Consider the following 27490-nt stretch of genomic DNA (forward strand, 5'->3'; position numbering starts at 1 on the left):
CATAATTCACTTGGAGTAAATGTTCTTTAATGTAAAGTGGCCAATTTATGTTTCTACCATGGATCCCAGCAAAGGAAAACATATGTGACTTGTGAATTTAATATATATTAATGAAAACAATTAGTTCTTGAAACAATAATAGAAGTAATTATTTATGGTCAGATAACATAACACAAAATGTAAATCAGTTCTAGTGCTTTTACAAGTGCAGTATTTATTTTATGCCAATACCCTACACAAAATTTTTATGCTGTTAATTCTACCCAGTCTTTTTTTTCTAAGTAAAAAACTATGAAGTAAATGTTTACAACCAGCATGGATCAGTAACACAGATAAAAATGGCAAACTACAATATAATTGATTTCTGGATAAAGCTAGACAAAGTGCAGTTACGAAAAACAAACCTAACTTTTGTATTTAGCTAGTGTAATGTTGCCACATCAAGAGAAATATGCTACCTGAATTGTGCACTATAAAATTAAGGTTCATGACCAGTAAATATGGTACATACATCTTTCTTGTTGTTCACTGATGTCTATGTATGGGATATTTTTTTCTATAGGGAGCCTGGTGTTCATATGCATGGCAGATCTCGGCGACATGCAGCTTTAGAGAAGATTAATGAGTTACAAAAAATCATAGATGGTTGGGAAAACAAAGACACAGGTCAATGTTGCAATGACTTTATTCGAGGTAAGTAATATTTTGTGTATTTAGGGTATTGATTTTGTTATTAAAAAAATCTGCATTTGGTTATTTTTCATAATATTAAACTTACATAACTGTATATGCTTAACTTCTGCTGCTAAGAGTTGTTTCAGTTTTATTTGTTAGCAGTAAAATTATTAAATGTGATATGAGTCTTACAGATTTAATGGCATTTACTTAATTAGGGTAAAATATTAATTGAAATAGAAGTACTTGTGACAAAATTTATTCAAACACACTGTAAAATATAGAGGATTATTCCAAGTATATTGTTACATCCATCGAGTCATCTCAATGTCGAGTTCCCATGATAGGGTTTCAAACGACAACAAATATTGACAGGAAGTAAAGTGTATTCCAAGTGTAGGTATTTGTTAAGACGCCAAAGTCGCTCGGGTAAGTTCGGGTTTTTCGATTTCTCCTCCTCCTTTGAGACTTGAAAGTGGGCATGATGTCACAGCGGCAACGTAACAAATAAAAAACAACTTAGATATATATTTCTCAAACATTATAAATAAAATGCATTTTTCTGAAATGGAAATGTGTACACCAATCCCTTACTTAGCATGTGTTCAAAATGTACAAATTCATTTACCGCAATGTTAATTTTACTGTCCCAGTCTTGAATAGCATATCTGTAAATTACAGTTAGCACGAAATCGCTGCAGGCAAAAAAAAGTCTGGCATGACGCCACGAAGTCTACTTTAACATGGTAAAACAACAGATGTACTGTGGCAAACAGTTAGCTTTACGGGGGGTGGGGGGAAGAGATGCATTCACAGGTCTGATTATGCTGTCAGCTATTGCACAAACATCAGCTATGGCAAGTTAAGTCGCGACTATGGTTTGTGAAGGGCCAAATGTTTTTTCGTTCACGCATATGCCGCCAGGCCATACCATTGTGACCCTACCACAAACTGGGCCATGAAGAACTTTAGTCTAGCCAGTGGCAGGGAACTCGCACGCATAAACGTCTGCCATTCGTCTGCCAGTAAGTGTAAGTATGCAAGCACTTGCAATTGGAATCATGTTGGAATCATGGCTTCCAAGTGAGAACGTAATGCATCGTGTTCAAGTATTTTAGACAAAACTAAAAGTATTACTGCATGCAGAATATCATGTCAGAATGTCCTGAAGGCAACACTTATATTGTTCACACTTTAGTTTTAAGCAAGTCAACTGAGCGCACAGTCGTACAAAATAAGTACAGTAGAACTCCAATCATCCGAACTCCGTCTATCCGAATCGATGATTATCCGAATCACTTTCAGGATTCCAGATAAGATGGAAAAGTAGGAACGTGGGAACTTTATTGGGATGATGAGTCACTGTCTCATAGTTCTATTATTGTCTGTCGTACGTCGCCAGGTGGCCGGCCTGGCCCATCTTTCACTGTTCGTATTGATGAGTCAGTCAGTATGTCATTTACCTGCTACTGTGACGGTACTCTTTAGCGCCGGTGCGTTGTTTTGTTTATGAATGTGTTTCGTCGTTCACCATGTCTTCTAAAAGAAAACATGTTGTGTTATCGTTAGCGTATAAACTAAAAATTATAGAGCAATCAGGTTAAGGAGTTACGGGTAAACAGTTGGCTGAGATGTATGGTGTTGGACAATCAACGATTTCAGACATTAAAAGGAGTAAACCTACACTTTTAAACTTCGTGTCAGTGCTTTAAAACGAAGATGGAAGTTCTTCAAGAAAATCAATGAAGGCAGCAACCAACAGATTTATAAAATGTGGTTTTCAAGTGGTTTTTGCAGCAACGTTCTGTGGGAAACCCAATTTCAGCCCCAATTCTTTGTGATAAAGCTAAGATCTTAGCTGAGAATCTTGGTTGTTCATCCTTTAAAGCAAGTAACGGCTGGCTAAGAAATTTCAAGTCCAGGCACGGTATCCGTGAATGAGATTTAAGTGGCGAGAAGTTATCAGCAAACTCCAAAGCTGCAGATGATTTTATTGAAAAATTTAAAGTTGTAGCAGACTCCTACAGTCCTGAGTTTTTGTATAACGCCGAGGAAACAGGTCCTGTTTGGAAAGCTCTGCCTAAAACTGCTTAAGCATCTAAAAGGGAGTCTAGTGCTCCAGGACATAAATTTAGTAAAGACAGTGTTACGGTGCTTAACTTTGCGAACTCTACAGGAAGTCATAAAATACCCCTTCTGTTGATAGGGAGGTCAAAAAGCCCAAGAGCATTTAAAAATGTGGAAAAGCTTCCCCTCTGTTATAAAAACCAACCCAAGGCTTAGAAGACTGCAACATTGTTTACCGAGTGGTACGATGAAATTTTCATTCCTGAAGTGAAAAAACACAAAAAATCTCTTGGAAAAGAAGGTAGTAAAGTGCTTTTGATTGTTGATAATGCACCAACTCATCCCACCACAGAATTGTTGGAAAGAGGGAATGGCCAGTTTAAAGCAATTTTTTTACCGCCAAACATCACAAGCTTGTTGCAACCAATGGACCAGTCTGTTATCGAAACCATGAAACGCCATTACAGAAGGCAACTTTTAAGGAAACTTTTGTTAGAGGGCGATGACGAAGAGGGTGTGTGTGAAAACCACAAAAAAATAAATTTGAAAGATTGCGCTTACATGGTGGCGGAAGCTTGGAGCTTGGTTAAGCAAGTCACATTAAGACGTGCGTGGAACAAGTTGAAAGGCATAGAAGCTCAAGAAAAAGGAAGGGAAGAGACAGGAGAAGATGAGGATGACATGTCACTTGAGGAATTCAGAAAATTTCTTTTAAAAATTCGTGGATGTTCAGACGTTAGTGCTGAAGATATAGGAGAGTGGATGGTGTGTGATTCGTCATACCCTGGGTTTCAAATTCTAAATGATGATGAACTTGTTGAAAGTGTGAGAGAAGAAAGTGTCGAGGAAGAAGATGACCTTAACGTCGAAGTTGAAGCAGACACGGGACCATCAGCTAGTGAAGCATTTGCCGGCCTTGAAACTGCGTTGCAGTGGATGAGCGTCAGCCCGAGTGTGACCACATGCAACTTCTCACTGTCAAGCGGATGTGCGACTTGGCTGCCCGAAAACGGATGAAGACACTCAAACAGCTTATTTTGACTGAGCTGTTCAACAAGCAATAACTATTTTACGGTACGGTACGTACGTACTATGTAATGTACAGCACTTGTAAGTAGGTACATATGTATGTACATAGTATGCTTAACACGTAAATGTATTATATTTAATCTAATGAATTAAAAGCTCTTTATCTTTAAAAAATAGTTTTTTCTCCCGTTTTAACATAGTACAACACAACATACTCTGTTGAAATATTACAGGGTTATTAGTAAAAAAGTAATTTTTTTCTAAAATAAAAGCACTATCCCCTAATTCTAGACTGCAAAATGACTCAGTTTTGTTTTGCATAGTTTGTCTCGCACAATGGCTGTAATTTCGTAGTATTTTACTGAGAACATGTTTTAATATAAAATATTACTTTATTTGAATGTTTTTTGCAATAGATGTAAACATGACTTTTCACTACCTGGTAATTAGAGGAAGTAATAAATTTACAAATTTTAGGGTCCACATGTTTTAAAATTATATCTGTATATTCTTATGACAAAATAGCATAATTAAATCTACAAAACAATGCAGCTTTCTTGTAAGTAGTCTTGAAGTTATGCAATTCTTCAAAACTTGATGGTGTGTATTCTTGGTGAATGTTAAAACATCTGAGACTAAATTTTTTAAATATAACTTGTAACAGTCCAGATCTCCGTCTAGCTCAATGGTCAGTCTGTTACACACACACACACACACACACACACACACACACACACACACACACACACACACACACACACACACACACACACACACACACACACACACACACACACACACACACATACACACATACACACATACACACATACACATACACATACACATACACATACACATACACACACACACACACACACACATACACATACACATACACATACACATACACATACACATACACACACACACACACACACTTGAAGAAATTTGCAAGGTTCCAAAATACTGTTTTATTTCATTAATTATTACCATCAACGATGAGCTTGCATACTACGATGTTTCTTTTTCACAACTAAAAGGAATTTAAAATGAATTTTTTTGATTTATGTTTCTTTTCAATAAACTCTGAAAAGTGATGCCATTCTACGACAAAAATTCACATGGAAACACAACTCTTGAAACTTAACTACTTCACTTAGTGAAACATATTAGTTCACTGCTTGGAAACGATACTTTGTGAATGTCAGATGTTGCTTATTATGGCAATACTAAAATCCTGCGGTGGACTAAAACTCACATTAGGAATGGCAGAGAGACCACTGCTATCTCGGTGTAGTCACCAATTATCATAAAGGGCTTTACTAAGACATGTGCTATCACCAGTGGTGGAAACATTCATGTTGAAATAATATTTTGTATCAAATGTTGCACAGGTGTGACATTCTCTGCAGCTCACATTAAAATGTTATTTAGTAAGCAAATGCAGAAAACATGTTGCTTCCATTGACTTCCAAGAAATGACTAATCAATAGCGATGGATGAGTTTACCTTCTTCCTCCTGGAAGGAAGTTAGGTCATGGACCAATCACAGAGTACCTTTAAAATTCATCCAATAACAAGACACACACCTTTCAACGTTGAAAACTAACCATGATTCCTTGCGACTTCAGACTTTACCATGAGTCAAATTATGAATCCTCGTTTGCATGCTCTGATTACTTTTACATCATCCAAATGTTCTAGAACATTCTAGAACCATCCCAGTAACCAGGAATTGGTAAATAAAGGAAATAAGCATATAATACCTAAAAAAATAATCAATGAGCATACATGAAAACTAATATGTATAAGCAAGCAAAAAATAGGCAAAAATAATCATCATTTCCTTTACTAAATTAAATAAAGTTTCAGCAATACTAGTGAACATGAATTATAGTAAAACATGATCATAAAAATGCTTTGCCTCTAAAATCAATAAATAGCTTGTAACATTCCAGACCTCTGGCTAGCTCGAAATTGATCTAGTTCGGACATGCATAAATAACTTTAAAAGTTTGATTGAATTAAAAAAAAAAATTTTAAGTTCCAAAAATAAATGTTACTGTCAATAATTAATTACTGAAATAACTTCTCTCACATTCAAACAGATTGGTACTTTTTATTTATTTATTTATCCTTTACGAAAATTTACAAGTCACAGTGGCCGCCAAATACTGACCTCGAAAACAAATCATGTCGAAACTGGTCGCACAAATCATCTGCACCGACTCAAAATACAGATTTACTGTTCATGGTAGGTAGTGAAAAATAAAAATTATATACTGTTCGCAAATAAATCCCGTGAATGCTTGCAACCCACAGTACAAGTCAAAGGTCGTCTTCGGAACAATGACGAAGTTACTCTATCGTCATTATGGGTTGTTATCGACGACTGTGGCAAAAATTTTGAAATAAATGTTCAGAAAAACAAAAAATAGCGACGATAAACGGTAGTATCTTAACCATAGCCAAAATTGTCTCTCCACTACATTATTTTGTTAAGTGTGAGCCGACGCCCGAATCACGACCTCTTGATACTGTGTGCAGATGCTAACTAACTTCATGGCCGCCCTTCTCTTTCAAGAAGACAAGGGTGCCATGTGATGTAATTTCCAACAATCAAAAAAATGCACAAAAAATAAGCCCATAATGGGCGCATAGCAACAAGTCACGAGTCCTTTTTCTCAGCTCAAGCGATGTGTCTCTCTCTTTCACACTTACAACTCAGATAAACCCTTCGCATCAGGAAATTCTTATAGATCAATCTCTGTGTTAACAGCTTAACGAATCAAAGAAAATTCAATAAACAATACTTAAAATATTGAAACACTTAAAGATGTTAATAAGCAAGTAAGCAAATAGGTAAAAATAACTTTAACTGGCTTGTATACCATAAACCTAGCAAATCATCAGAAACACTTAAATAGCTCTAAATAATGTAAAATATAATAATTAAATATATTGCAAATGCACAAATTACTCTCAAACGTATAAACTGTTGTTGCTGTTATTTACATGATACCTCACCAGGTACTGAATATGATCATAAAACATAATAAATAATTAATCAAATTGTTTAACAAGTGGAAAGTGGGGAGTGCTGTAGCATGGGTTGTTACAAGTTTTTATTAAAATTGTACCAAAAAACTTAATCAAGTTCTTTTTCTGTAAGCATAATTAATATTTCCGATAAATGTTAAATACATTAATCTGGAGGGTAAGGACCTACACCGCTACAAACTGTAAGCTCTTGTCTTTTTTATTAATGCTCGCTGCAAACCAAGGACACTGTGTTTTTGAGATATTGCTGATTGTCATTTGTTGCTTAAAATAGGTGCGAGTGTTTGCCAACTGACATGCATGAAAGAAGTTTTTATTGAAAATATTTTACAGTGACTTACCTAAGTTTAATTAACATATGCTAACAGAAGTTTTTAAACACTATATTCTATCAGATCTGCATTAAATCCAATATTTTTGGTCTATACATATTTTTTTATATGGTTAATAATTTTGGAGCTACCGTTATTTATGCGGTGTTGGGCGTAAGTGCTGGTGAATAAACTTGCACCAAAATTAGTTCTCATCCATAACATATTTAAAAAAGTCTTTAACACCAAATTTTATTAGTAGTGCTTGTATAAATGATAATGTAGACTGTGTGTTGTATCTTTCTATGATAAATTTTAGGGTATTACAGCTACAAGAAATGAAAATTAATACTTTTGGTTCAATATATATTTAATTATATGAGTTTGCTTTGATGAGATATTCAGAAATGGGTTTGTAGTAATTTAGTAATGTTTTTAAGTTGACTATTTGATTTCTTAAAACAAAATGTCTCTAATTCAAACAAAATTTGTAGCAAGAAAATTAATGGTTTCCTAACAGATTTATGTTAGATATTAATTTTTTTATTCATTTTGCTGTATACTTCTGTGACTAAAATTGGGGAAAAAAAACTATTACTATTTAGATTCGTGGTATTTTAAAGTGAAATTTATTTTTAAAATACTGTTTTAATTTATATTTGTTTGTTTTTTATACTTGTGTCTGACCTTTTTTTTACACAGAAGACTTGTTGGGAAAAGTTGGAAGTGGCCGAAAACTTTCAGAAAGGCGAGTGTTTCTATTTGATGGTCTATTGGTGCTTTGCAAGCTGAACAACAAACGAGCATCTGTATCAGTCACTGGCCATACAAGTGGTGAATATAGAATGAAAGAAAGGTTCTTTATTCGGAAAGTTGAGATATTAGACCGTGAAGACACTGAAGGTTAGTAATGTTGTTCCTTATGCAGCATCTTATTGTAGATTAGTCAGGATAAGATGATCTTCAATTAAGAGGTTAAAACATGTCTGTGCATTAAGTGCCCATGTGAATTTCACTTACCTTGCATTTTAATAACTTTGGTTTTTCAAATGTTTTTGGCTTGGTAAATGTTTAATGTAAAAAAATACACAACCATTTTATAGTTTTTCTAGTAAAATTTAACACCCAACTAATGTATACAGTGTTATTTAACAATGAAATACTATAGGCTGGTTTGCATACTTTGGTAAGAAAAATCTGTTCTGTATTTTTCAAGCTGTAGCCTGCCTTAGCCCTGTTATAAATTGTATGTCTTTATTTGGGTTTTACGTGTCATTGACGAGGTCATTAAAGACAAACTATGTTATAGTGTAGTCAGTCTTGAGTAAAGGTGTTCCAAAATTTTGTTGTAATTTTTTTGCAACTCTTTTTTTATACAAATGAAAGACTTTACTATGTTTGGTTTGCAAGCTAAAGTTGAGTAGTTAGTTGCCAACAAATTTCATGGAAAAATTTTAATAATTCACAAGAAAGAAAATTTATTATATTAGAAATATGTTTATTTTAAAGAAAAAACTTTTGACTGCAATATTAAACTGAAAATATAACTATAACTAACCTTTGAGTGATGCTATGTATTTTATTTTGTGCCATTTTATTTAGTTTCCAAAACAAATGGCAAACTTCAGTTTATCAGTTTTAAATTTACTAACCGATCAGTGTTTTTAGAAATAAAAAATGTTACTTTAAATTCATGAAGGTAAGTTGCAGTATGAATTTAGTTTTAATGCACATATAATTGTGTATTTTTAAAGTCACCAATAAGAGTAATTTCTTTCAGTTTTTACTTTGTTACATGTGACCAATCAAATGATTCTGAAATCCTTTTTAAAATTAAATATTGAAATAAATTGCTCTATGAATCTCTTAAACTGTTTTAATGTTTATTGTGTACAACAACAATGTTCCCTTTTTTTTTTTTAGTTACAAATATAAATAAAAATTATACTTGCTTTAGCAAGTGTTCAATTTGCTATGGGAAAAATGGACACCTACCCAATTTGTGCATGTGAAATCAGCTTCCAAGTGTCGTTTCTCTTGGTTTCACCATTTAATTGTGGTTCTTCGTAATTAAAAGACAACATGTGTAAAAATACTTTGTGCAAATCAATGTGTACGGTAGTAACATCTTGATCATCGTGCCCAATCATCACCTTATCTTAAAGTCAAGAACAAAATAGCTTTAAAGGTTTTATCAAGATATTTCTATACATGTAGCATTCAAACAAAATATCTAAGATTTTGTTTTCAGCGCGTTGCAGTCATGAGTGCACCTATTGAGACTGGTAGAAAGTGGAGTGTAGTTTAGCATACTGGTCACCATGCAACCATGTTTAAGTAAAACTAATCAGCACAAATTTGTAATTGAAACTTATCTTTCATCAAAACAAAAAAGTAATGGGTACTGAACTAAAATGATGGTAGAATTTGATAAAATTATTTTTTAGAAATTTGTGCATGTGCTCTCAAATTTTGATAAAAGGTTTTTCAACTTCTGAAAACTTGCAGTGCCTCAAGGTTTAATAATACACAGGCTCTAGCAAGAATTTGTGTGCAGTTTTCGAAGCTGTAATCTTGCTCTATAGCATTGAAACAAGCAAACATTTCCACACCTGCTAAACACACACAAAGAAACACAAGTCACTGCAAGAGAGTTTCACCCATAATATTTAGCTAATCACATAACATTGTCAGCCAATTTATAGAATAATAATTTATAACAAGGTCAATAAACTATTTTAAGTATTTCAGGGGGTAGGCCTTTACCTAAATTGATTCTTTTACCTGGCCTTAATCCTAAACACTGATTATATTTTATATTAAATACTTGACATATACATAACTGTTCCCTATTTAAAAGGTTACGCAATTAAGATTTAATGAGTACTTTTCATTAAAACTTAAAATATGTTTTAAAATTGGTTTATTAGTATAGTTCCGTTCCTTTGCTTGGAAGCTATGCTTAAGGCATAAAAGGCATAACTCATAACATGATTATTGGTTGCATAAGTGTGACTCTTATTGTGTGATGATTGCACCGCAAAGATGAATTTTTACTAGATGGTTTCCATACCTAGTGGAAAATCATTGTTTTGTTTGTAAAGTGCCTGTCAGCTAATAAAACTCACAAATAAGAACTAAAGTTTGGCATTAGTTTCTATGACAAAATCTGTAGAAAAAAATGGATATCATTGTACCACCTTACATGTTTTTATTTACCTTTAGTTCATAGATATGTTTTGAGTTAAATATTACTTTGCATACATACTTAAAAAAAAAATTTTTTATGTATCATAAATTTTATTTATATTTATAGTACCAAAAAGTTTTTCTAGAAATTATTTGATAACATTTTATATAGTTTCACTTGCATAAAGATATCAAAAATTGATTCAAGCTTGAGTAATTACAAAAGTTTTTTTTTCAAGGTGTAATAAAATGAGGGCTATTACAATGGCTAATGTTACAGTAGTGAGGTATAAAATTAAAAATGAGTGAGGAAATCACTAATATAGATCATATTTAAAATATATTATGCAAAATGATTTAGGCATGATATAAAATATTTTATGTTCATATTTTTAATAATGCATTGCACATTTATTAATGTCAAATCAGTTTAATGTTTTTAATACTGCATATAAACTGTAAAATAACCAGAACTAAATGTGTAAAAACCCATCAAAAGATTAACTCTGTTTTATGCCATGTATGTTAGTTTAATATCAAGATTAAATATGAAAATTCAATAGTCTCAATTTAATTAGTAAAATGTATTTGTTAACATATGTAATGCATTAGTAAGAAAATTAATATTACCTGAGTAAGCGAAATTGTACAGAAAAGTATTACAGTAAACTCTCGATTATCTGGGCCTGGATTATCCGGTTTTCGGGTTATCCGTGCTTGATTTTTTTATGAAGTTGTAAAAAAAATGACGGGATGTAGCTACGACTGCGGGGTGTAGCTACAACTGTGCTGCGCTTTTTTTTTTTCCTGTTATGTCAGAAAGCTATTTACCTGACCCTTCAGACCCTCGTTCCCCCGCCACCTGCACCCGTCAATTTGTCACACTTTAAACCAAAAAGGAATGAATGCCTCAACTGCTGCTTCCGGCTCAACCCCTCCCCCCCTTTTTTTTTCATTTTCTTTTCAAGCGTCCTTTTCACAGCGCCCCGCCACGCTAAAAAAAAAAAAAGAAAAAGAAAAAGGTCCCTCTACCTCTTTTACCTTCCCACACTCCTGACGGGAAGAGGCATTTTTCACGCAGTTATTTACATCAGTTCTCCCAGGCACATTTGTTTTTGTAATCATGTCTGGTAAAAGGAAACGTAAAGTGCTGACAATAGCAGAGAAGTTAGAAGTTGTGGACAGGTTAAAAAAAAGGAGAAACTGCCACGAAATTAGCATAGGAATATGAAATTGGAATCCATACCGTGCGAGACATTAATAAAAGTGAAGAAAAACTTTTGCAGTTTGCTAGTAGATCAGACAGTGTGGCAGGGCCTTCTAAATGTAAAAGCATGAAAACATCTACCCACCCAAATGTTGACAATGCTTTGTATGTTTGGTTTAGGTGGTTAAAAGGGTGGAGGGAGATGCTGAGTTGGGACTGCCGCCGCCGCTCTCCCTCCCCTAGCAATAAAGGGGACAGGAGAAGGATGGCGGCAACACAGTGCCAGTATTGTTTAGGGTCCAATAAGCTGGGACACGGTATACAAAGCCTTTGCTTGTACTCATAGAATTCTACTGAAGAGACCCTCTTTTGCCAGTAAATACACCATTTTTAAGTGGTGAAACGGATATCCGGGTTTTTTTATGGGCATTCAATTATCCGGGCAACGGGCATCGAAAGGTCCCAATTAACACGGATAATCGAGAGTTTACTGTATTGTTAAAGCAAAATGGAAAAGAATAATATCTGATGTTTATGCAACATGGGATGGTGGTAATCCCCAAGTTCAGGGGGTATGTGTGTCGTCAAAATTAATGCCATGAATGCCACCATGGGAGGAGCACTTTACATGATGTTGCCCATGTAAGGACAAGACTCAAAACTCCCTTTTACCATACAACCACATATGATATGGCCTGCTCTAAACATCGGGCACACTTACAAGATATTAATGAATAATTACATCGGCTCTCTAAGGCGTCCCCACTCACCTATCTTTCTGTAGGCAGGCATTTAACACATGATTTAACACAAAGACAGGTAGTTCAGCAAAAGTGTCTTTCTTATACATTGGCAGTGATGCATAGTTGACCTTACAAAGACAAGTGATAGTAAAACAGATAAAAGCCCTGCAGCATGCAGTCATATTACAGGAGGTCCAGGCCATCCTCATGGCCAGACAAGTCTTTTGTGATGTCTAAAATTTGACTTGGGGATTACTACTAATTTAATTAATCAGCCTATCATTGTAGTTAGGCTCCGAGGAATAAAGATGTGTTTAAGATAAATATAAAATATCAGAATGAGGAAGATCAGTGGAGATGTAACAGTTGTCTTCTAAGTGCAGAGGGCATCCTACCTTGGGTGACGATGAGATGAGACTTGGCAATACCCTGCACTCAATGTCGTTGGTTACACGTTTGTGTCAGACAGGCTTCTGCATGCCAAATACAATCCTGCTAAACTAAGTTGAATTTGTGCCACCAGCAAAACAAAATTAACACTCAATTACTTTTATAAAAGTAATATAAAGACACTCGTATAATATTATGATTGAATTAAATTGACAATTCCCTGTGCCAGTAAACAAACACAAATCATCCCTCCTGCTCTTTTCCATCCAGATGAGAGCACTGAAATAGGCAGGCGTGTTCTCATAACTGTTGCTTCCTGTTCTGAAAACTTTTAGACTGTTTTTTTTTTCTGGCAGGAGACATGATTCTAGTTGTGGTCAACCCGAATCCATAGCATACTGGAGCAGCTTTTCATCAGGCTTCTATCATATTTGCTAAGCCATAGAATTATTTGTTATGATTTTAGGTAAACACTATTTCAAAGTTACGTCTTGTTGTCTGAATGTAGTTGGTACACAGCATGTTTAGGCGATCGACCTGCGTAGGTGTTAGATACAGAAATATTTAAGAATAGTATATTGGCCATTTTAATATACTTTATGTTAAGATTACCTTAATTTTGGTTACTCCAACCCTAGTTATATAAGTTCTTAAATGATTAAGACTAAATCTATTAAACTGTATACATGCTGTACAAATTCAATAAGTGATCTTTCCGTAAATATGTAATGTGTGTAAATGTACCGGCATGCTCATACATTCTTAGATCTATGTATTGGGCATGAGTGTTATACTTACTGAAATAATATCTCTAAAACTGTATTTTCTGTAGACCTGAAATATTCATTCGACATAGCTCCTCGGGTGCAGCCCACAGTTACATTGGTTGCAAAGTCTTCAGAGCAGAAGAACATTTGGATGGCTGATCTCATCATGCTAAATACTAAAAGGTATTATTCTTTAAAATAATCTTTTGTTTAGTGTTTTAACTCAATTTTTGTTAGTTATTGGTAAAAAAATAGTATTTAATGGTAAACTAGTAAAATAGAATTAAGTATGTTACTTATATGTAACTAAGATAAAGCCCATATATTTGAGGTCATGTTATGTAACATTTTATGCATAATGCATGTATTGTAAATTAATAATCACATAATACAGTCAAACCTCTATCGTTTTTCAGGGGACCAACAAAAAAATTCAGTAGATGCGGACATTCAATAGATGTGGACTTCACTCTTAGGTTTTGAAAAAAATATTTCAACCTCAAAATTAGTGTCAGAAATATATCAGTTACTTGTCATTAAAGTTTAATCAATTTAAAAAAAAAAATGGAAGCATTTTGCTTAATTCAATTTACACTAAAAAAAATAGCCTATGCACAACAGACTTACAATTCAATTTCAAGTTATTCAATAATCCTAATTCGTTCATCAAGTGTTCTCAACTACAGTAAAACCTCGCTCGTACGGCCCCCGGTTCGTACGTACACCTCGGTCGTACGTACAGATTTTCGAAAAAAAAAGTTTAAAAATATGAAAAATTGTAAGAAATACGTTAAAGTTAATTAAAATACAGTCGCATCCTGCAGCGTTCAGAACAAATACGGGCTACATTACACATACGCATTGGACCACAGTAAAAAAATTAAAAAAAAAACGCCGCAAATTGATATAAATTTACCGTTAATAGCGCGCCATGCTTGGAAAAAGGTCATTGTACTCAATCAGCTGTTGTTATGGCGCGGCGTAGCTGCCGGCTGGCTCTCTCTGTTCTCTGAGCTGCGCATGCGCAGTATAACTCACTCAACGCTCCGCCCAGACTCGTGACCTTCCATCAGCAGCCAGCCAATAGATGCAAGCTTAGCGGAAAAAAATATAAGCTCCACTTCCCGTGTACCAGTTTTGTCCAGTTCTAATACCAGTTTATTGGTATACGCACCAGTTTTCTCACTGCCGTGACATCTTCAAGCTTACGTTCATCTTGATGTCTTCATACCACTAATTAATTATTTACGATCACCAGAAATATATTTTTAGTTTAAAAAGTATGCGTCAACTGTACAATACCGTACTTCCGAAATTATAAAATACGTATAAAACAGTTACCAAGACTCCTCTCATTTTATCTTGTGAAGTTTAAAAACGAGACGTCTCAATGCTCAGTCATAATAAGGGACATATTTATTCTTGAAGTGATTTTATATACGTACGGTATAAAATGTTTTTTACGTTACCATTTTAGCCGACATTAAAAAGTTTCGTACGTAAATACAAGTCGATAGTGTGGCAACGTTTCGTGACTAGTCGATTTCACAGAAATATGTCACCAATGTTAGCCATCTACTGTTTATTGACAGTTCACTCGTTGCTATTATAAAATGGCTGCAGATTTAAGGTAATTTTTACTATTACTATATACTATCGTTACTGTTTTTATGATGGTTTCTTTCTAAGAAATGGTTATTTATGCAAAATCTTTATGGTTAAATGATCGTCTATTATAATTTATAGTGACGGGACCACATATTTTGTACGATCAATGCGGACAAAACGATAATTCGAACATCGGTACAAGCAGACTTTTTTAACCTTAGTTGTATGGCAATTTTGCCGGGACCGTAGAAAGTATACGATAAACACGGACAATTGATACATGCGAGTTCGATAGATAGAGGTTTGACTGTATATACTACTGCCTTACATACAATAGATTATGTTTAGTACTACACTGTTCCACCATGTATTGGGATTTAAAATAACCAGCACTCAAGTTATCCAAAATGTTTTTGTAACTAGTTGTAACCCACCCAAAAAGCTTGTTGGTGACATGCAGGCAACATTGTGTCTGGTATGGTTCAATAACAGCTCAACCATCCTACATATTGTAAAAACTGAGCTAGTATATTTGATCCTTTTCTTCTCCTATTTTTTTTTTCCTGCTGACTTTAAGTCTGAACGAATTAAATTCACACATTTTATGAGCATCTGCAAACTAGAAAGCTGTGTGAGAAAAAAAAATTCATCAACTACTGTGGGAGGTTTTCGCACATTTTTTTTGTAAAACTTTTTTAGATGCAAATGGCTGAAATATTTTAATTTTCTTTTAATTCACCAGTAAAACCAAGAATTTATTGTAAAACTATTTAAAAATATGAAATGTACATTATGAAAATCATAGTAATATTCTATCCTCATTTATATTGTGAATCACAATGGCCACATTAAAATATTAATTTTGGATTAGGCACTAAGTAAATTCTCAGTTAGTGCTTATTATTGATTTATGAATTCGACAGTGCAATTAGTCTGGCTACATAATGCTTATAATGACTAAGTAGTCTTGTATTTCTCAGTAATGGATCATTTCAGGTGCAGTTTTGTTTCTTTTACAGTAAAAATTTATAGATATGTCTGAATGCACAGATTACACTAGAAATGTACTGGCCGATCGTGCACGTTTATCATTCGTCACCATTTATTACTCGAGTGGGGGAAATGGCGCACAGATAGAACAGCGTGTATGTAACAGCGAGTGGCGTGTAGGGCAGGTTTCGACGGTCTTGTGCTGTTCAAATTAACTCATCGTTTGCAAATACTTAAGTAATTTTTTTTAATTAACTTTAAAAATGGTTCAAATGCTTAAAGTTAATATTATTATTTTATATTTTTTCTACAAACTTAGAACGTTATATGCGGGAAGCATATATAAACACAAACGTTACGAAAGGGAAAAATTAACATAGGGATATATGGAAGTGATCAAGGGAATAATTTTTTGAACTTAATAAACGGGAAAACGTGTTACGCGGGAACGTCTTAAGCGAGTTTTACTGTATTTAGTAAAAATGGCAATACCAGTTCACAGAATAAAACCAAACTCATCCCGTTATTTTTTACGACACATGTGAAATCCAAAATATTTTTTACAACTTACATTTATATTGAATTTAAATTTATCTTGCCAATACTGATGTAGTGATCTAAAACTTTTTATTTTTAAAATAAAACTTTTTATTTTTAAAATAATATTCACGTCTGTTACAACTTAAAGAGGTGAAATTTCAAAGAATGTTGAATAGGAGAATATAGTTTAAGGTGTGTTTATTTATTATTACCGATAACTTAAAACTAAAACTTTATTTAATCAGAAGACATTGTTTTTGAATGTTGAAATCGTATTTACAATCTTCACCCCTTGAGAAATAGAATTTCAGCAATTAGTAAAAATGAGTTATTAGATTTTGCACGTTTATAAATAATACTGCATAATTTGTAACACTTCAAATCTCCGGCTAGCTCAACATTGGTCATGAACACTTAAAGAAATCAGTGGGGCATTGTGACAAATACTCAGGAGCTTCTCTAAATGTTGACATTCACACAAAACCTCTTAAAGTGTGTACTGGCCTGACAAAAATAAGTAAGTATTTAAAAAAAGAGGGAGCATAGTTTGTGTCAGTCAAATTTAGTGAACACATTTGTGAGTGAATGAATTTTGCTAGTATCACAGTAGTGTGAAGGTGTGACACATAGGATGCTTTGCCAGAAAAAATATCTGGATGCACGCCCGGGGCCCGCCCCTTCCCCTTAGCATTGTAACAGCTGCCAGTGATCATCATCTTGACAGCTAAGGCAATTATCTTTCCCCTGGGTTGACAAAACAATGGTAGCTTCACAGCGCAAAACATGCAAACAATAATAAAGTGATGTCACTGCACTTAATGCTCTTGACCTCTCTGGGGTGGTTATATAGTTTCGCCTATGTCTAATATATTAATATTTTAAGGAAAATTTATTTCATTTTCCTTATGAAATCAGTGTTAATGGATTTAGAGCTTGTCTAATGATCCAGTTGCACAGTGCATTGCCCCATGTTTATGCTTGTTTTGGTGAAATTTGGTTGTCTAATATGCTTTTCTTAGGTATCTTTCCTTTTCGGAAGATGTCTACTATTAAAATAAATTTATTTTTTTAATTCTGAAAACTTGTTGACTTCGTATCAGAGATAACTAAATGTTGCTTGTGGCTCGTACGTGATTGGCATAACAAATCTTTTCTTTTCATACCTTCATAACATACATTCTAACTCTAGTGATGACATTGATTTTAAATAAAAGGTATCACTTTGATTTCATAAATAAGTTCACATATTTGCATGCTAGGAAAGATATTTGGTTTTGTTGTTTTTATTTATGCCATGCTGAATGGTTTGCCCTTCATAATTTTTTGCATTTTAAATGTAGCTTCAGGAAAGAAAACACATTATAAAAATTGTGTTTTGCAATGAAATGTAGCTTGACATGGGGTAATATTTATAAAAAGTGTTATAACTGCAACATTTCATTGTTTTGTGCAACTTGTACCTCATGTTATCCTCTGCTGTCAATTAAGTTTCGACCTCCTTACGTAGGAAACATTTTTTTTTCCTAGGTCGTAGTATAGGGCTTTGTGACCTCAGCAAGTGGCTGTTAAAGAAACCCTCCCTCTGCCTGTGCAGAATTACAGCCTGTGCACAATTTAGGTATCTGCAGCGTAGTGTGATTGCCACTTACAGTTATTACATGTAGGATACTCAGTAGTGTACAGAACCAGTATTGTCTGTGGTTGCATGAATAGCCCAGCATTCAAAACTCTGAAATATTTTTGAGTGTGGTATATGGGTTGTTCTTTTCTCCATTGACAATGACCTTTCTCTTTGAAAAATTAATCAGTATTTGTCCTAATTATTTGGCTTTATCTTTCTTTTTTTTTTTTAATTATTTTTAGCCTACAATTGCATACTAATTTTTATTAATTTTTACACAATTATCGTGACATAGTGTTAAAAAAATTTGAAAGAGGTGTATTACATACAAATAAGTCATGTCCTTCTGCGCCAACTAATGTTACAAAATGCTCTTACACAAAAAAATCTGTTGAATTCATTTAATTTAAGAGCATTATTGAACTTCTAAAATGTTCTAAATTAATTATTAAAAAGAAAAATATTAAGATTAATATTTTTGAATGAAAATTCATATTACTGTGAGTGTCTTACTGTATATGATTTTTGTTTCTGTCTTGTCAGATTTTACAAAATAAATAATATGCGTGAGCTAGAGGTGGGTCGAAAAGTATCAACCTGATACTTTGTCACTGATACGCGCCTGTATCAGGAACGGCAAATGATTACACTTGAAAAGTATCAAGTACTTTAGTATCAGTTCAGAATTCGCCTGGAACAACACCACGGCCAATGTGCGCAGAACCCGATCGCAGATGACGGTCACTTGGGCGGAGCTTGTGAAAGGGGAGGGAGCAGGAACGACGAATAAGGGATAAAGAAGGGAAATAATGTAGGGGAGGAAGCGCAGGGGAAGGCGTTGAAGGAGAGGCGCAAAGCAAAATTGTTACGAGTCGTTTGGTTATTGTCCCACATCAAAGTACGCTCAGTGCGCAGTGCGTGCACAGTCTCGTTCAATAATAAAACTAATGAAATTTTAATATTAAAAAGTACATTAATACAAGATATAATATTTATATTTGTGCACCTAACAGCTATGAAAATGCAAATAAATTCTCAGTTGACACTAATAACAGATGTAATCAACATATGGACTTTTTTTTCGAAAACAATTAGTAACTAGTGTTTTCATACATTAAAAGATAACGATTTTATCAAAAATTAAAAAAAAAAAAAAAATAGATACGTACATTAGTGAGCATACTATATCAATGTTTACGTTTCAAATGTTTCTTCAGATTAGTCGATGATGATTTATAACTCAGTTTTTGTTTACACAAATTACAATTAGCAAACTCATTATTTTCCGTAAAAAAATTCCACACAAATGAAGTCTTTTTCCTGCACTTATACATTCCTTATTTCACTATAAAGATACTAACTACAAAGCATGACAGCCCGCAACAATGTACATGGTGGTAATTAATACACGGCCAGGACAAACTGCAGTGAATGTTGAACTGATTGATACTGGCTGTATCAGGCAGGCATGAGAGTAACAGAGGTAGAGAATTACCGGGTGTGATGAATAATGTATCAGAAACACCGATACCTTTTTACGCTGGTGATGACGACACGGAGGATGTGTACCCTGTAACGAGAATGCTGATACCTTGTCTCTTCCTAGGACCGCTACTGCTCTGATACTAAAGTATCAGATACTTGTAACTAGGTACATTACTGTATCAGTATCAGGTTGGAACAGATACCGAAAATTGCTGTAACAACCCACCTCTAGCGTGAGCTATTTTGACCTTCAGTGCTAGGCAAAAGTATGCTTCCCCTCTACCCCTTCGCACCGTGCCATGCATCTCTGTGCCCAGCGAGCCAAGCCATTTTCCCCAAAGATAGTGAAAGGAGTTGCGTTTGTTTATTCGGCTGCTTTTCTATCCTGTAAGTTAATACTTTGGGATTTTTTATAACTTCTATTTTAAATTATTTTATTTTTTCCTAGTAATTCTGTTCTATGTCCTGAGTCTGATGTACAATTTATTATTAGGTAACAGCTGAGAATTTCATACTCTGCTATTTTAAACCTCTGACACTAGGCACCTCTGTCACGAAAAGTGAGATGAAGTGGCATGTTTCGTAACTTGAGTTGTAAATTTGGATCTGTAACATCTTGGCTGTCGGTGTAAATGAATTGACCAAAACCAAAATTGTTTGAAAAGAGATTTAGAAAAAACCAATTTTTCTTTTCCAAATATCTCAAACAATTTCTTAATTACGGCTATGTAAAATTTCCCAAAATCCGTCAAAAAAAAAAAGTAACCTACATATTTTGTATATCACCATAGCTTTTCTCCTACTTGAGCTAGAGAGATTGGAGTTGTTACATTTTACTCAGTTTTAAAAGCTCTTTCTTTTGACGTACAACAAAACTTTGTTATAAAAAGTGTTTTTGAGAAATCAGATTCAAAATTTTGATTTTAATTTTCTTAAATGTGCACTTTTAAACATTTAAAAAAAATTCTTATAAATAGTTTAAACTTTTGGTAAGTGATTCTCAAAATTTCAAAGTGGGAGGCTAATGGGTTCATAGTTAAATAATAATTAAAAAAAAGGGTGTTTTATGAAACTGAAAGCCTACCTGCTGCAGATTTCTTTACTATATTACATTAATCATGGACTTTAAATTAAATTTTTAACTCTTACATTTAGGCAAATGTTATTCAAAACTTCATGATTTGTGAAGTTTTATGGCTTCTTCAGATGTTATTACAGAAATCCTTTCTGTAGGAGTGGTGGGATCAACTTTACAAAGTACATCTATCAATGGTATCCACAATATGTCTGGTTTTCTTGAATATGAAAATGATGATGAAGGACCAGCAGGATGCAGAATTATCACTTTTAGTTCATCTTTTTCTTCATTCTTCTCCAAAACATATGCCAGCCACCACTTTTGGTCATATAGAGCGGTCATATACAGCGGTTATATATCTGCTAACTTCTGTCATTTCTAGTTTCCTCTGTTGTATCTTCAGAGAATATTTTTACACATATCTTTGATACACTTGAATTTACTGGTATAAAATAATGATATTGCTGTGTTCCCTTAAGTTACTGCTTGGCTGAAATGGTTATTCAGAAATTTCTTAGACTCAACGTATATACTCATCTTGTTGGAGGGGAAATGAATTCCAAATACATTTTTAACTTCCCATTCATAAAGTTGGATAGGTGTTAAAATTTTGGTTGTCATATGGACGTTGTTGGCTTGCTCTTGCAGCAAGTCTCTTCACTGAGCCCCCAACTCTATCACATGGTCCTTTTCCATAGGTAGTAGCAGAAAACTGCCATTCTGCCTCTACAGCAAAGTCTTGCTTATGAGAACATAAGTTTATAAAGTTTTCCTTATTTTTATATTGCGGAGCCCATCCGAGTAAAAAAAAAATCTTTTCTGGCACCGATTGAAAATTTTTTGTCATGAATTCAACAAGTTGAGCTTCATCCTGAACGACAATATTATAGTTTTCAGAGAAATGTAGGTTTACTACAAACTCAGACTCTTTAATATTTTCTTTTTTGTCATTAATGAAGGATGACTGCTGCTTTGCAAAAAAATCATGCATTTCTAAAATGTTCAGTTTGTTACAAAAAATATTTATAAAATCCTCATTAGATTTCTGTAAAGTTTCTAGACTGCAACAATAAACAGACACCCAATGACAATAAGTGACATTTTCTATAAGATTTTCTTCTAAAGCCTCTTCAATGATTTTGGGAATTGGGGCAACACCTAGGCATTCTATACACTCACTTGTGTAGCAGTTAATGTTTGGTGGTTTTTTCAGAATTTTTGCCAAATGTATTTATAAGTATTTAGTTGCACATTTGTCAAAACTCCTAATTTCATATTTTCTATCATTAATTTCAAGTTGTGATGGATTGTGCATACATAGAGTGAATGTGTACAACTTTGGCCTGCCAGTACGCAATGTTTTGGTCTCAGCTCGGCAAATTTTGAGAAACCTGTTGCATACCTGCCAACTTGTACAATTTTTCTGGAAAATGTACGAAAAATAGTTTTGTTGTACGATTTTACGGACAAGTGTTATTTCGTACGAATTTTCCACAACTTTGGATAAGTTCTGTGTACCAGAACGATTTATCTTGAGTATTGTAAACAATATATCAATGTTATCCTTGGGAAACAATATATCTCGATTAGTGTATGTGTCGATACCGTTGTATCATTTATTTTATCCCAAGGGTGGCCACTCACCGGGAAAACTGGGATTTATCAGGGAAATCACATTGATCGGGAAGTATCAGGGAAATGTCAGGGAATTTTTTTAATAACCGGGAATTTTTTGTGTCGTGTATATTTCCGCAGAGCTGCCAACCACTACGGATTTTCCGTAATTATTACGGATTTAACACGGAATTACGGAACATCGCTGGTTTATTACGGAAACGAGGCTTTGTGCTGCTGGCTTTGTGCTGCTGGGTAACGGGAAAAAAATCAGTTTCTGGTGTGCGTGTTTCGTGAACGCAGTTCGAATACATCACGTGGTTGTGCAGATAACGGAACTAATAAATGTGCGCATGTAGTGTCTAAATAAGTAGATTAATTCTTGTGTTTTGTAATAGAAATGGTACGGTATTACGTCCGTTGTACGATACAACTAGTACATATTCTCGGACTTTGCGTTTGTTAGCTACTTACATCACAATAATTTTTGTACGGTACGTTGGCTAACCTGTGTTGTGTTAATTACTTTCTTGAAAGCCATTTTTTCAAAAAGCATTTTTTGTCGTGTCTACAGACGTGAAACCATTTTATGTTGTTCGATAGTGTTGTGTTCTTCAGTGCTGGTTGTAGAAATGAAATGTGTGACAGAACAATGTGTATCTGGAACAAAAAAAAAAATGTTATTCTTCAGAACTTTCGACCAAACTATTCAAAAGAATGGCCATGCTTGTCATCTTCAAATGTTTTGGAACGCCATGTGTTTTGTAATGTATGCACGTGTAACTTTTCGATTGCACATGATGGACTATAGACGGCATATTGAATCAAAGAAACATGCAGAACATTTTAAAGCTGTGACGAGCAATAAATCTGTATCGTCATTTTCGCTACATCTGAAGAAACGAAAGTAACAAACGCAGAGTTATTGTTTACAAGTTTTTTGGTAGAACACAATTTACCGATAGCAGTAGCCGATCATTCGGGTAATTTATATAGAGCTATGTTTCTGGACTCAAAAATTGCACAGAAATATAGCTGTGCGAAAACAAAAACATCTGCCTTAGTGGAGTATATGGCTGGTGAAACTAAATTGAAACTGTTGAATCTTTAGTAAGTGGACCATTTGCTTTAGCTACAGATGGGAGTACTGATTGTAATGCAGTGAAGATTTATTCATTAGTTGTTTCATTTTTAAATCAAACACAAGGTAAAATTTGCACTGTATTGTTATCCCTTATTGAGAGTACTAAGACTAAGAATATTCACAACTAGAAATGTTACACTTCAAAAATGAATGTAAGAACAGTTATCAAAAGTTGTGTGAAAAAATGTTTGAGCGCTCGCCACTGAAATACCCCATTACTAGGGACAGGAAAAATTTGCGGGTTCAATGACCTGTAGGATGAACTCAATAGTTCTGCGTACTCTCGGTCAAATGCCACCCAATCATTGGCTGCTGTCTTGAGAGACGTCCCAACGTAGCAGCCTGAGATTCAATAAAGCTTTGGTCGGGTGTTTCTCATTGGCCCAGAGTCATCCAGGTGAGTAGTGAGCCAATAGCAGAGGTAGCACTGAGGTATAACTATTTGTATTTTAGCTTAAGACGAATTGTATTCACGAATTTTTCCGGTCTCTAGACATAAAACAAAACACAGACTGCAGGTCATTGAAAGGGACGCTATACTGTAAAGTGACATATTTAAAATGTATTATGTTATTTAACGAACTTCCGTATGCATATAATGAAGAAAATACAGCAGGGTGCTAAAATGCGAGTAATCTATTTCTATAATATTATATTATTTCATCAAAAGTAGTTTTTTTTTTCTAATTGTAAATATCAGAGAAATTTTTAATTTTTAATTAGGGAAATCAGGGAAAAATCAGGGAATATTTTTGGTGACTGTGAGTGGCCACCATGATCCCGTTTCTTGATGCTGATGGTTTTCTTTTCATTAGTTGCAGTCAAGATGGCGGTGTTTTAGCAGAGTTAATATATGTGTGATGTAATTTGATTTAAAGAATATTTTTTTAATGTAGCAGTATACCATTTGTGCTGTGTGATTTGGTATTTTAACGTTAATTTTCTTTATTCATCATGGTTTCAACCTTTGAGGCACGAGTTTTTTGTTCGGTAAGCCGTTAATCTTTTTCTCAGGTTATTGTTTGATTTAAAAAGTATGCAGTAAAAATGAGTACTAAGAAAAAACAAAATGTATAATCAAGTATTTAGAGAACAGTACATTGTTGAATTCCCTTTTATTAAGAAGTCTGTAAAGGGTGACATTTTTTCTTATTGTACAGTTTGTCATTCCGACATAAATATAGCACATGGTGGGAAAACTGACATAACGGTTCTTGCTCGATGTGTCAAACATGTCACAAATGTGAAATGCCAGGAAGAAAGCCAGAAAATGTCAACTATTTTGTCAAATCGGGAAATGCCAACTTAGACGTGATAAAAGCACAGTGCCTGTTTACGGCCTTTTTGGTAGAGCTTAATATACCTTTGACTGCTGCAGATCATGCAGGTGCATTGCTACGGAAAATATTTCCAAACTCAGAGATAGCCAAAAAGTACGGGTGTGCCAGAACTAAAACTGCAGCTATTGTACGCGAAATGGCTTCTGATAAAACAGAAGACCTGGTTCATTGTTTACAAAATGGACCATTTGCTGTTGCTACTGATGGTAGTAACGACTCAAGTGCGAAACTTTACCCGATTGTTGTCAAATTCTATGATGAAAAGCAGCAGAAAATTGTTAACACAGTTTTGTCCATCTCTGCATTGGAGGGTGATTCCACCGGACGTAATATAGGGAACTTAGTGCTTTCACAGTTTGAACTCGAGAAAGTACCTGTTAAAAATTGTATAGCATTGTGTTGTGATAATGCAGCTGTAATGGTAGGTCGCAAGAACTATGTTTCAGCTGTATTAAAAGAAAAGCAAAATGATCTCATAGTTCTAGGATGCATTTGCCTTCTAATTAATCTGGCTGCCGAAAGAGCTGTAGGTGGTTTAGCCATCAAAATAGATGAAACACATGTGGATATACTCTATTACTTAGAAAAGAGTGCGAAGCGAAAATACAGATTCCACAAATTCCAAGAGCTTCATAATAGGGAAGCAAAAAACATTTTGAAACACGTTAGTACACGGTGGCTCTCTCTTGGGCGTAGTTTGTGTAGGCTAATTGAACAATGAGACACATTGGTTAGTTTCTTCAGTAAAGAAGTTTTAAGTCAGAAATTGTCATCATGTGGTAGCCTTAGCTCGTACAGATTTCCTAAGATAAGCCCCACACAAAAAAAAACAACCCAGTCTAAACCCTGTTGGAAAAGGCCTAAATGCCAAAAATGAAAATGAACGCAAAAGGAAATCAGATTCCATTAGTGTCCCTAGTTCCAGTAGTAAGACAGTTGCTTTAGCAAGCTCTCGTGAAAAACTCTGCGGTTAATTTTACTCTTGGTTCGGTTTACTAAACCTCACCAAGATAAAACACGACGGAAGACTCCGCGACCTTAGGTTCAATGACTCTGCATTGTCGTATTCAAATAAATAAAGAGTAGAGTAAAAATATGCCAACTGGGAAAACTGCAGAACATAAGTTGATAACCTATGAAGTATTTATATTAAAAATAAATTAAATAAAAGGTTAGGAAACTGTAACATAAAATACACACTGATTTTGGGTCAGCCATAACAGAACATACAGTAAAACCTTTTTGTTGCGACCCCATTTATTGCGACCAGCTCTCTATTACAACCCGATTTCGAGGAACCGTGAAAAAATTGCCGAAAATCTGAAGAAAATCGGACAGAAAATAAGTTTCTTGTGGTGAGTAGCGTGTTACTGCGTTTCTCTTGCCGAGTGCTGTACTGCCGTAGGCAGCGCATATCTAAAAATAAATACCACTTCCTGTCGACCACTGTCAGCGCTTAACAACCCCCATTCCACGTCCCTTTGCCGGCAGGGTGCAGATAAAGGTTTTTGTGGCAACGTGTTTACGTTTAGCTTTTTGCGAGTGTCTAGTGTGGTACACAGTTAAGGCAAAGAAAGCTACCTGCTGGATTACTATCGGTTGACAATACACAGCGACCGACTGGATGCACGCCCGCCTCGACTTGTTTTAACTGCCGCAGCGATGTTTATTTTGACAGCTCAAGCAATTATCTTTTCCTGTGGGTTGATAGAAAAAGGTCGCTTCACCCAGCATAAAAAAAAAAAGGCTACGACACTTATTCCCCACGCAGGAAACACACTGGCTGCCATCTGTCTCCCTCGCATTTATCTTTCTTCTAACATTCCACGTCTCACTTCTCGCGCAAGCAATAACGAAGCGACCACGCATTGGGCCGTTTTATGCTTTGTTTGGTGACAGTAGCTTGATTTTATTCGGTATATTCCTTTTCATAGGACCCTTGCTATTAAAATACATTTATATTTAAGTTTGAAAGCTTGTAAATTCCTTGCCAGAGATGACTGAACTCGAACTTGCTGTGAAAAGTGACATATTTTGACCCCTCCTTCGCCGCTTTAGTATCCCGTTCATAATAGACCAATTTTACGGGAGAAGGGAGGGTGAAATGAGTATTTTCTCTCTGAAGGTTTTTCAAAGGGGAGTGAAGTTGGGGTGTTATAAGGGAGGACACTAGATGGTTTGTGTGTCTGGGAGGGATGAGCTAGCCTTGAAGAATGTTACCCAGGGGAGGGAGGTGTGAGCTGATGCGTCATGAAGCCGCTGCCGCCAGCCAGCCGGGTGAGCTTCGTGTGCGCCCACTCGCGTTGCAGAACCTACAGCTGCCATATTTTTAAAGGAAATTTCCCATTATTTTTCTGTTAATCTTACATGAACATTATTAGAAGTATTAAAACGGACACAAAAATACGCTGTGTGTTAAAATTAACAGATTTTAATGATCTTTCATTTCGTTTTTTTTTTAATTTTTTTTTTTTACACATTTTGGTCAAAATGTCCAATTTTTTGACGGTTCCGGAGAATGTATTCGTAAAATCACTGCTTCGTTAAATCCGGGGTTCGTGACATCGGGGTTCTAGTGTATTTAACTACGGAAAGCAGAAAACGTACATGTAAACTAACCAGTAAAAAT

At 34.7% G+C, this 27490-nt stretch overlaps 1 protein-coding gene across 5 annotated transcripts in view; it reads left to right on the top strand.

The window, feature by feature from the left end:
- The window catches only part of LOC134529327 (protein son of sevenless), a 386073-nt gene that overhangs the window by 94733 nt on the left and 263850 nt on the right, over positions 1–27490 (top strand). For all 5 annotated transcript variants that reach the window (XR_010074532.1, XM_063363274.1, XM_063363275.1 and 2 more), the window contains exons 9-11: positions 563–693; positions 7848–8048; positions 13507–13624. Coding sequence is in view for 4 of the 5 variants with exons in the window: in XM_063363274.1 (XP_063219344.1) it covers positions 563–693; positions 7848–8048; positions 13507–13624 (450 nt within the window). In the remaining variant the exon portion in view is untranslated. The remainder of the gene's footprint in view (positions 1–562; positions 694–7847; positions 8049–13506; positions 13625–27490) is intronic.

Source organism: Bacillus rossius, chromosome 2 (genome assembly GCF_032445375.1).
Source record: "Bacillus rossius redtenbacheri isolate Brsri chromosome 2, Brsri_v3, whole genome shotgun sequence".
Lineage (NCBI taxonomy): Eukaryota > Metazoa > Arthropoda > Insecta > Phasmatodea > Bacillidae > Bacillus > Bacillus rossius.